The 12,412-nt window shown below is 35.7% G+C and overlaps 1 protein-coding gene and 1 long non-coding RNA gene across 7 annotated transcripts in view; one reads left to right on the forward strand and one right to left on the reverse strand.

Annotated features, from left to right (window-relative positions):
- LOC119510264 overlaps positions 1-12,412 on the forward strand; it is a 40,115-nt gene that overhangs the window by 25,967 nt on the left and 1,736 nt on the right. The window lies entirely within an intron of this gene.
- Positions 1-12,412, reverse strand: part of SLF2 (SMC5-SMC6 complex localization factor 2) — a 48,961-nt gene that overhangs the window by 20,875 nt on the left and 15,674 nt on the right. For all 6 annotated transcript variants that reach the window (XM_037804497.1, XM_037804496.1, XM_037804495.1 and 3 more), the window contains exons 10-11: positions 5,243-5,318; positions 4,317-4,458 (exon numbers count right to left, since the gene is read on the reverse strand). In XM_037804497.1, the coding sequence (XP_037660425.1) occupies positions 4,317-4,458; positions 5,243-5,318 (218 nt within the window). The remainder of the gene's footprint in view (positions 1-4,316; positions 4,459-5,242; positions 5,319-12,412) is intronic.

The following is a 12,412-nucleotide window of genomic DNA, read 5'->3' on the forward strand; positions in this document are numbered from 1 at the left end:
CAAAGTTGGGCAGAACTGACTTGAGGGGAATAGGTGACTCACAGATGCCATCTGCTGGTTAGTTACAGAAAGTGTATGCCACCAAGTTGTAGATCTGAAAAATTAGATTGGTATTTTTTATAATTTGAAAGAACCCTATCAAGCAAAGCAAATGCCAAGAGGCCAAAAACAACAGAAAATCTTAAAGCATTTGATAAAACCAGACAATATGGAAAACCCAAACCCAAACACCCAAATCAAAAATCAGAAGAGACCCAGTACTTGGCGCAATTAATCAAAGGACTACAGTCAAAGAATGAGAGCATGGCACAGGATATAAAGGACATGAAGAAGAACATGGCACAGGATATAAAGGACATAAAGAAGACCCTAGAAGAGCATAAAGAAGACATAGCAAGAGTAAATAAAAAAACAGAAGATCTTATGGAAATAAAAGAAACTGTTGGCCAAATTAAAAAGACTCTGGATACTCATAATACAAGATTAGAGGAAGTTGAACAATGACTCAGTGTCCTAGAAGGCCACAGAACAGAAAATGAAAGAACAAAAGAAAGAATGGAGAAAAAAATAAAAAAAATCAAAACGGATCTCAGGGATATGATAGATAAAATAAAATGTCCAAATTTAAGACTCACTGGTGTCCCAGAAGGGGAAGAGAAGGGTAAAGGTCTAGAAAGAGTATTCAAAGAAATTGTTGGGGGAAACTTCCCAAACCTTCTACACAATGTAAATACACAAAGCATAAATGCCCAGTGAACTCCAAATAGAATAAATCCAAATAAATCCACTCCAAGACATATTCTGATCAGACTGTCAAATACTGAAGAGCAGGAGCAAGTTCTGAAAGCAGCAAGAGAAAAGCAATTCGCTACATACAAAGGAAACAACATAAGACTAAGTAGTAACTACTCAGTGGCCACCATGGAGGCGAGAAGGCAGTGGCATGACATATTTAAAATTCTGAGAGAGAAAAATTTCCAACCAAGAATACTTGATCCAGCAAAAGCTCTCCTTCAAATTTGAGGGAGAGCTTAAATTTTCCACAGACAAACAAATGCTGAAAGATTTTGCCAATAAAAGACCTGCCCTACTTCAGATAGGGAGCCCTACAAACAGAGAAACAAAGAAAGGAGAGAGAGATACAGAGAATTTTAACAGACATATATAGAACCTTACATCCCAAATCACCAGGACACACATTTTTCTCTAGTGATCACAGATCGTTCTCCAAAATAGACCACATGCTGGGACATAAAACAAGCCTCAATAAATTAAAAAAAAAACAAAACCAACAAAACAATTGAATATATTCAAAGAACATTCTCTGACCACAATGGAATACAAATAGAAGTCAATAATTTTTGATTTGTTACTCCACTATTTACTTCTTACAGGATATAAAATACATAAACTCTAATGAAAAATCAGTGGTTTTGGACTCAATGTAAAAGATGTAATTTTTGACAAGAACTATATAAAGACGGGGGAATGGAGGAATATAGGAACATAGTTTACGGGTCCTATTGAAGTTAAGTTGGTATCAAAGAAAACCAAGATTGTTATGGATTTAAGAGGTTAAATTTAAGCCCCACAGTAAACACAAAGAAATTATCAGAGAATATGACCATAGAGATAAAAAGTAGAGTATGGGTTATGAGAAATGGGGGACGGGGCAATAGGGAGTTAAGAAATGAGTGTAGGGTTGCTGTTTGAGGTGAAGGGAAATTTCTAGTAATGGATGGTGGGAAGGTGATAGCATTACAACATTCTATATGTGATTAATCCCACTAATGGAATGCTAGGGAGGGGGTGGAATGGGAAGATTTAGGCTGTATATATGTTTCCACAATTGAAAAAAAAAAGAAGACTGTCTAAATATATGACAATTGAATGCCAAGGATGATCCTGGATGGGATCTGAGGATGGAGGAGAGGAGGCTCAAAGGGACACAGTCGGGACATAAGAAAAAAAAAAAGAAATATAGAATGTAAGCTTTGTATCAATGTTAGCTGCACTTAATGGGATTGCATAAAAGAATGTTCTTGTTCATGGGAATTGTATATGTGAATTATAGTGTTTGTTCAAAGTTGGACAAAGTTCAAAGTGCAGTTTGCTCTCATATGTTCAGAAGACAGACCAATAAATGATGGATGATAGATAGGGAGGGAGGGAGGGAAAGAAAGAAATGGTGGCATGACAGTATGTTAAAGTTGGTGGATCGGGGTATTGGGGGAGGGGGGTCAGGGTATGCTGTGAGTGGGGTTTGTATTGTTTTTGCAACTGTTCCTGTAACTTTGAATTTATTTCAAAATAAAAATTAAAAAAAAAAGTAAATTCAGAAAAAAAAATGACTCAAATACAGGAACATCAGAACTTTGAAAGATTTAAAAAAATCTAGAATGGATACTGAAATCAAATGGATATTAACTATTATATGTAATTTGTTTAGAATAATGTTTTTGAAGTTAACTGGACATCAAAAACATTACTTATTGCATTTATCTTTTGAAAACTGATTCCCACAATTATTTAGGTAAAAGAATGCTCATCAAAGCATTATTACAATAGCATAAAACTTGGAAAAACTTCTACCTGCAGGAATTGGTTGAGTAAAAATTAAGGTACACCCTAATGATGTCATTTAATATCACATTCTCAAAGAATATGAAAAAACATTTATGGTTTTAATAAACAAAGTTATTTATAAAACTATGAATAGTACAATTTCTATTTTCAAAAATACATATATTTGCAGAGAAAAAAAGACTATAATATTCACACTCCAAATGTAACAGTGGTTTATCTCTAGGTGAAAACGATTATATAGAACTGATTTTTAGTATATCCAAATTTCTGCAATGAACATTTATTATTTTTTATAATAACCGAAAGGTAATATTAAGAGACCAAGGCACACTGTTTTTTCATGCTGAATAGAACATAGTCACGATGTCTTCATTTTTATAACAACAATATATTTGGCATCATGTACATGTGTGTTTACATGTGTGTCTATAAAATGGTAATATATTGCTATTAATGCAGCAGCATATAATTATGTTAACATAATTATGTTAAATGGTAATATATTGATATTAACTCAGCAGCACAAGTATATTATGCATCAATATATGTTATTAATTTAACATAACAATTAATAATTCAGCCATGATCTATTAATTAAAATCAAATGCCAAATTGTTGCTGTTATCATATTAATATTTTACACATTAATACATTAATATTTAATATATTAAAATATTCATTAGAGCCTAAATCAATTATGTTATTATTATTATAAAAGTAAACACATAATCATGACTGTGGTAGTGGTCACATGGATCTACACATGTGAAAACACTGCAGAGAAAACACACACACACACACACACACACACACACACACACACACACACACGATGCCTATAAAACCAGCAAAATCTGAGTCAGGTTGATGGACTGTATCAATATCAATTTCCTGGTTGTGATATTGTACTACAGTTATACAAGATACTACCATTGGAGAAAATTGGGTGAAGTGTATACAGGATCTCTCTGGATTATTTCTTACAACTGAATATGAATATACAATTATTTCAAAATCAAAAAAAATTTTAAAAAGTGATGACATAATAAGCATGTTCTGTTTAGTGTTCAAAGATAGCATCCTGAAGTTCTAAGATCTTATAATCTCTTGTTTTAAGTTGCTAAATATGATAATAACAAATTGCCTTTTTGTGGATTTAGCAAGTTTACTGGTGGCTGGCATATACTGTCAGACAAAGGGAATATCCTAACATATTTCACTTTGTGTTAACGGGATAGCAAATAATAGGTTCTTGGTTATATCTACTAGGATTCTGGGATCCATTGACCATGTTTTCATCTCTCTACACAAGCTGGTAAGGAAAAGTAGGTTAGTTCAAAATCAGACTTTATACCACAATCTGAATATGCAATGGCACTTATTTATATTAATATAATTATATTAATATTTATATTACTAAATATATTAGTGAAAATGGCAGAAGATCCTGGTTTTGGTTAGAACACAGATAAATATACATAAAAAAATGCTGGCAAAAAAGATAACAAAATGTTAACATTTTTCTTTAAATGGTAGAATAGGGTGATTTTTATTATTTTCTTTTCATGTCCCAAGCTTTCCATAATTAATATGTATTAATTTTATAATCAGAATAAAATAAGACAAAAGTCCAATTCTTTCTATTGAAAATATTTCAGGACATAGCATTCCCTCTGCAAAAAAAACTTAAGTGTTAATCATATAGCACTAATATATGAAAGAAAACTTACACTAGACTGTCTTCATTAAAGTCTGGCTGAAGATTCTCCAGAGGAAACAAAGATTTAAAATCAATTCCCATATTGAAAAACACAGCTGCTATGTCAGACAACGATGGGATCCAGGGCCAAACTGGTGAGTCACTGAAGGTATCTGGTTAACAGAAAACAATTTATTCCAAATACAGGTCCACATATCTACAGTTAGTTACAAAGTGATACTCTGCATGTGAAATACAGATTATTACCATTATTTTCTAGAACTTAGACAGCTGTTAATTATATACAAACAACACAGTTAAGTTGAAGAATGATCATAAGAATTCAACTTTCCAAATAAATGTGAAGGAAATGACATTTATGAAGAAAATACCTGGTAGTGGATAAAAAGGGGGTAATTCAGAAGGAAATAACACATTTTGAAATGACTGGAAATATTGATGTTAAAATCTCAACTATTGCTAACAGGAAAATTTATATTATCTTCAATGTCCTTATATTCTCAATTCTCAAAACGGGTGCAATAGGTAAACCACTGTGTTTGTTATATTATTAGGAATCTCAAAGGTGGAAAAGCAACTGTCACATTTCTGCAGTGTATGGTTTCCATTTTCTCAGTACATTATCAGTACAATCCTGTTGCTCACTAATAAGGCTAAATGAACTTGCAACTATTTGCACTTAAGCCATGACTTGGGAAAATATTAGATAAGGACTGCCACTTGCAAAATCTTAGACTCTTTTTCTCAAAACAACTAGAAAAATGCAGATACTCATCTCTGAAATTGGAATTTCATTTCATTATTAAAGACTTTTTATTACAAAAATAGTTATTTCATAGTTCCAACTATACTAACATTTAGCAACAAGAAAGAAGCCATGTAAATAGAAACCAATAATAAAACACACTATTAATCACTGTATATGTATACACTTACCATTTTTAATTGTTATTTCCATCAACGTGCTTAAAATCTGCACTGACACAATACAGTCTGTATGAACCGACATCATCTGTCAAAAGTAGATAAACGATAGGGTATTAGAGAGAAGAAGAACATCTGAGCATTTACTATTTGTCAGGCTTTATGTGTATTTTGTTTAAAACTTACAACGGGGAGTTGGAAGAAGATGGCAGCATAGAGAGGAGTGGAAGCTAGTTAGTCCCCCTGGAACAACTAATCAACAACCAGGAACAACTAGTAAATAATCTGGAATAACTGCTAGGGGACAAACATGACTATCTACACACCATACACACCAACCTGTATAACAGCATAAAATCTGTAAGTAAAAACTGCAGACCTGAGCTGAGAGCCCCCACCCCACCATGGCAGCCCAAACTGCAAAGCCTCCCTGTGCTAGAGAGCAGCATTCTCTGGACAAGCGAATATACCTCAGCCCAGCTCCAACTGTGGTTTTAATTAACAAATGTTGATTGCTCAACATAAGCTATGAATCCCCAACAAGCAGACAGAGGCTTTTGGTGATGACTGACCTTGGAGAGCTGGAGGGCCTCTCTGGAAGGGAGAGGGAGCCCAGAGGACCAGGTGCTATCTCTCGCTGACGGGTGAAACTGAGGGTGGCTGTGGACTGGCCTTTAAGAGGGGCTTTCTGTCCCTTTTTTTGGCTCAGCGGAGAAAGCCTCAGCCATTTTCAGTTCCCAGCACTCTGACCCAGACAAGGGTGGAGGTAGCAAGAGTCAGAGACACTATTCAATGCAAATGATATCTCCCCAGGGGGTCTGCCTTCCGTTCAGAACCAGACTCCAGAGCCTGGGGGAAAACAGCTACGGGCCACACCTTACACCAGTCTGGAGTGACAGGCTGACAGATGCCACCTGCTGGGCGGAAAAGCACAGTGGCTTGAGGCCTCAAAGGGTGTATCAATCTTCTAAAACACACCCTCAGGGAGACATGATACTATTGCCTCCTTCCAAGACCTAAGCCTGTTCTGGTCTAGGAAAACCCGATTGGGGTAACCAAGGAAACCAGATGCCTAGACAAAAGAAAACTACAACCTACACCAGGAAAAACAAAATTATGGCCCAGTCAAAGGAACAAACTTACACTTCAACTGAGATACAGGAATTGAAACCACTTTTTGTCATCACCAAAAGCCTCTGTCTGCTTGTTGGGGATTCGTAGCTTGTGTTGAGCAGTCAAAATCTGTTAATTAAAACCTCAGTTGGAGCTGGGCTGAAGTATATTTGCTTGTTCAGAGAGTGCTGCTCTCTCGCACAGGGAGGCTTTGCAGTTTGGGCTGCTGTGGGGGGTGGGGGGCTCTCGGCTGGGGTCCACAGTTTTTACTTACAGATTTATGCTGTAATCAATTATTAATTTTATGCTACATCAATTCAAAAAGTTTAGGGAAGATATGGCAAAAGAGATGAGGCGTATAATGAAAACACTGGGCATACATAAGGTAGAAACCGAAAGTTCGAAAAAACAACTGGCAGACTCTATGGAAATGAAAGGCACAACACAAGAGATGAAAGACACAATGGAGACATACAACAGCAGATCTCAAGAGGCAGAAGGAAACACTCAGGAACTAGAGAACAAGACACCTGAAAGCCTACACAAAAGAACAGATAGAGAAAAGAACAGAATAATATGAGCAATGTCTCTGGGAACTGAATGACTACACAAAATGCAGGAATGTACATGTCATGGATGTCCCAGAAGAAGAGGAGGGAAGAAGAGCAGAAGCAATAATAGAGGAAATAATCAATGAAAATTTCCCATCTCTTATGAAAGACATAAAATTACAGATCCAAGAAGCGCAGCGTACCCCAAACAGAATAAATCTGAATAGGTCTACACCAAGACACTTAATAATCAGATTATCAAACATCAAAGATAAAGAGAGAATCCTGAAAGCAGTAAGAGAAAAGCAATCCATCACATACAAAGGAAGCTTCATAGACTGTGTGCAGATTTCTCAATAGAAACCATGGAGGCAAGAAGGAAGTGGGGTGATATATTTAAGATACTGAAAGAGAAAAACCACCAACCAAGAATCCTATATCTGGCAAAACTGTCCTTCAAATATGAGGGAGAGCTTGAAATATTCTCTGACAAACAGACAATGACAGAGTTTGTGAACAAGATACCTGCTCTACAGGAAACAATAAAAGCACTGCAGACAGAAAGGAAAAGACAGAAGTGAGAGGGTTGGAACACAGTTTTGGGAGATAGTAGCACAGCAATGAAAGTACACTGAACAAAGATGACTGTGAGTATGGTTGAAAGAGGAAGGTTGGGACCATGTGGGACACTAGAACAAAAGACGACAGATAAAGACTGGGACTGTATAACTCAATGAAACCTAGGGTGCTCAACGATTGTGATAAAAGGTACAAATGTTTTTACATGGCGAATAAATGAATGTCAACATTGCAAGATGTTAAAAATAGGGTGGGATTGGGAGAAAAATACAATCAACACAAACTAGAGACTATAATTAACAGAAACATCGTATTATGCTTCCTTTAATGTAACAAAGGCAATATACCAAAGCTAAATGCATATGGGGGGGGGACATAGGGGAGGGGTATGGGATTCTTGGCATTGGTGATGTTGTCTGACTCTTTATTCTACTTTGGTTTAATGCTGTCTTTCCTTTCGCCGCTTCCTAGCTGTCATGTTTTTTTTTTCTCCTACTTTTTTTCTTTTGCCTCTCTACCTTGACTCTTCCTTCTTCTTTGTGGAAGAAATGGAGATATTCTTACACAGATAGTGGTGATGGTGGTAAACACATAAATATGTGATTATACAGGGAACTGTGGATTGTTTACTTAGGATGGAATGTATGGTGTGTGAACAATACCATCTTAAAAAAAATGGGTTGATGAAGAAATCTTGAGGCACTATATTGAGTTAAATAAGAGAGACACATAAGGACAAATATTGCAGGATCTCACTGATATGAATCAGTTATAATATGTAAACTCATAGACATGAAATATGAGTTACCAGGATATAGAATGAGGCTAAAGAATGGGGAGCGGTTGCTTACTATGAGCAGAATGTTCAAATGGGGTGAGCTTAAACGTTTGCAAATGGACAGAAGTGATGGTAGCACGTTGTGAGAATGACTAACAGTGCTGAATGGCCTGAGAATGTGGTGGAAAGGGTAAGCTCAGAGTCATGTATGTCACCAGAAGGAAAGCTGGAGGTTAAAAGATGGGAATGTATAAAACAGTGAATCTTGTGGTGGACAATGTACATGATTAACTATACAAATATTAGAAATCTCTCTCATGCACTAAAGCAAATGTATGATACTATAACTAGAAAATAATAGAGAGGCATATAGGAAAAAATATGTACCTATTGCAAACTATATACTACAGTTAGTAGTATTTTAACATTCTTTCATCAATAGTAACAAATGTACTATACCAATACTTTGAATAAGTAATGGAGGGGATGGGTGGTTAGGGGTATGGGAGGATTTGAGTTTCCTTTTTATATCTTTATTTCTTTTCTGGAGTAATGAAAATGTTCTAAAAATTGAAAAAAAAATTAACTGTGGTGATGGATGCACAGCTGTATGATGGTACCATAGGCAACTGATTGTACACTTTGGATCTTTGGATAGTTGCATGGTTTGTGAACAATCTCAATTAAAAAAAAAAGTGTCAGTAAAAAACAAACAACAAAAACTTACAATAACCCTATTATAATTTTTCATTACACATATGAGCAAACGGGCTCAGAGAGACAGTGCCGGTTTGGATGTATTATGTCCCCTGAAGCGCCATGTTCTTTAGTGCAATCTTTGGGGTCAGATGTATCAGTGTTGATTAGGTTGGAATTTTTTGATTGTTTCCATGGAGATGTGACAAAATCAACTGGCAGTGAAATGTTTAAATTATTTCCATGGAGATAATTTAGGGTGGGTCTTGATTTAATCACTGGAGTACTGTAAAAGAGCTCACAAACAGAAAGACCTCAGAGCAGATGAGAGAAACATTTTGGAGACAGCCATTGAAAGGAGACTTTTGCTGACACTTTGGAGATGTTAGCCCAGTGTTTGCTCTGGAGAAGCTAAGAGTGGACAAAATGCCCCAAGAGAAACATTATGAAGAATGCACAGGAGCTGAGAGAGGAGGTGGAACACAACCTGGGATCAGCAGATGCCAGCCACAGCCTTCCCAGCTAACAGGTTTTCCGGATGCCATTGGCCTTCCTTTGGTGAAGGCAAACTCATGTTGATGACTTAATTAGGACATTTTCATGGCCTTTAGAATATAAATTTGTAACCAAATAAACCCCCTTTAAAAAGCCAATCCTCTTCTGGTATTTTGCATAATGGCAGCACTAGCAAACCACAATGGAGATTAAAACCCTACCCAAGGTGATACACATGATACATGGGGGAGTTGGAATTTAAATGCAGGTCTGATTCTGAAGTCAGGGTTCTCACTATTCTAACGTGCTGCTTCATTTCACAACTTTCATTTGGTTAATTAGAAAAATACTTGAAACTGTTAAAAAATGCTTTTGTAGTTCATATCACGACATGAAATCCAAAAACCATAAAGGAAAAAGCTACTAGAGTGACCACATTATAGGTAAAAAATCAAACCACAAACTAGTAAAAATATTCAAAAAGACAAGATATAACCGTGAAAATTAATTTATACCTACAAACTTTAAAATGATGTTCAATATCACTAGTAATAAAAGAAATGCAAAGGAAAACAATGACAGGATATCATTAATTGACTTCAAGATTGGCAAAGAACAAGAACATTCTTAATACCCATTGTTCACAAGGGTACTGGGAAAGAAGTAGCCTTTTGGAGCACTGGTGAGTATCACTTGGTAAAATCTTTCAAATAATTTGGTTACATTTATACAAAATTATTGAACTTATTCTTTGATCTGGTTAGCTTTTTTACATACTGAAAAATCCAGATGCAGAGGCACAAATTTACATACGGATTTTACAACAGTTTTCTCAGAACAAAATCTGAATGAAAAAAAATCATATAATACCTAAATTTAATTTTAAACTGGCTTTACTGAGGAAAACATATTGCATTTGCTATGTCTATCTTTCTCTTTTGCTTTGAAGTCACGGATTATAATAAATTTAAATCTAACATTTAAGGGGGAATAAGCTAAACTCTAATTTCAATCAGGTATATGTCCTGTGTCATTTCTGTTACAAAATAACCTTATGTGAAAAAACGTCTTTGCTATGTTTGTGTTAAGCTCTATCAATAGAGGGTAGCACTATTCACAGGCATATTGGACATAACCTTTTATTTTGGATAACAATCATTTGGGTGTGTGTGATGAATTCTGTAAGTGGAAAATACAGTAAACTGAGATGAAGTGTGAAGAGAAATGTATATAACAATATAATGTCTATCAGCTGGGATTGGGTTAACTAAATCATGCTACAGTCCTACAAAAAAATTTTTAAAGCAATTAAAAAGGACGATACATATCGTATAAGATTTTGACTTACTGTTATCTGCAATAAACAAGTTACAAAACAGCACATATTCACTTTATTTTAATTTATACAGCAATTGTTGTATGCACAGAGAGAGATCTAGAAAAACACTGACCAAAATGTAGTAACTCTTGAAAATTAGTAATTGAGTGGCGCTGAGACTTCTTTTTTATATCACCTTTCCATTTTACTTGAACTTTTCATGATCAACATGAATTCCCTTTGAAAACAGTAAGGAAAAAAAAATACAAGAAGTACACTGTTTTCCAGGTGTACTAATTTACAAAACTAGTTAGGACTATAGCATTAAAATTAATTCTACTATTAAACCATACATTTAAAAAAATAACAAGTTGGTAAAGCCTCCCCACCATGCAAACAGACTTAGAATTGAAAAGGAGAAATGTGCCAGTGTCTTATATAGAGGTGATCAGTGAACTACTCAAAGAATAAATATGAAGAATACAGACAAATTCCTGAAAGAAAGACATGACTGTGTGTCCTAACAAGTTTTAAAGGCTATAATAATGTGTCTATATCAACAAGATGAACATTATCATAAATAAATGTAAAGTCATACTTCCAAGCCAAAGAAAAGACATATTACATAATTAGAAAATAATGAATCCCTGGCAGGACAGCAGATGAAACTTTGAATTTTAATAATTTAGAAATACGTGGGTAGGGTACATGGGTAAGCATTTCACTGGAAATTCTGCTGGTAAGACCGTATCTGGAGCATGTATCCATTTATGGGGGACACTTTAGGAGTGACACTGACAAGCTAAAAGTCATTAAAAAAATGATTAGGATAGTAAAGGGACTGGAAATTTAGGGATTGGAGAATATTTAATGTGGGGAGGGGTGAGAGCCATGATAGTTGTTTTAAAATAACTTGAGGACTGTTACTTGAAGCTTATTCTGAAAAGTCATGGAAAAGATAATCAGTACCAATAAGCTGTAGGGAGGTAAATTTTTATTTAATTAGGACTGTTAAGCATTACTGGGGTCCAAGTATGAGCTCTTCATCACTGAAAGCAAATCCTCCTGCCCCACAGTCTTTGCACCACTGTTTTTCTTTCTGCCTGGAACACTCTTCTCCCACATGTAGAAAGGCTTATTCCTTTACTTTCTTCAGGTCTTTACTCATCTCACCTTATCAGCAAGGCCTTCATCAACTACCTTATATTAAAAAATAGCAAACTTTCCCTCCGCCTGGTAAGCCCCATATCTATCATAGCCTACTTTAAGTTTCTGCATAGCACCTATCATCTGATATAACATACAAACACACACATGCACAAACACAAGTTTATTTGTCTCCTCTAGAATGTGGGTTTCATGAAATCAGGGACACAGACACTGTTTTACACACTATTGTTGTCTCTAGGGCCTGCCACACAGTTGGCACTCAAAAATGCCAACTATGTTGTGCCGGTTTGAATGTATTATGTCCCCCAGAAAAAGCCATATTCTTTGATGCAATCTTGTGGGCAGACAGAATAGTGGGGATTAAGTTGGAATGTTTGGATTAGGTTGTTTGCATGGAGATGTGCCCCACCCAGCTGTGGGAGGTGACTCTGGTGGGATACTCCCATGGAGGTGTGGCCCCACCCATTCGGGGTGGGCCTTGA

This window comes from Choloepus didactylus, chromosome 15 (genome assembly GCF_015220235.1).
Source record: "Choloepus didactylus isolate mChoDid1 chromosome 15, mChoDid1.pri, whole genome shotgun sequence".
Taxonomy (NCBI): domain Eukaryota; kingdom Metazoa; phylum Chordata; class Mammalia; order Pilosa; family Megalonychidae; genus Choloepus; species Choloepus didactylus.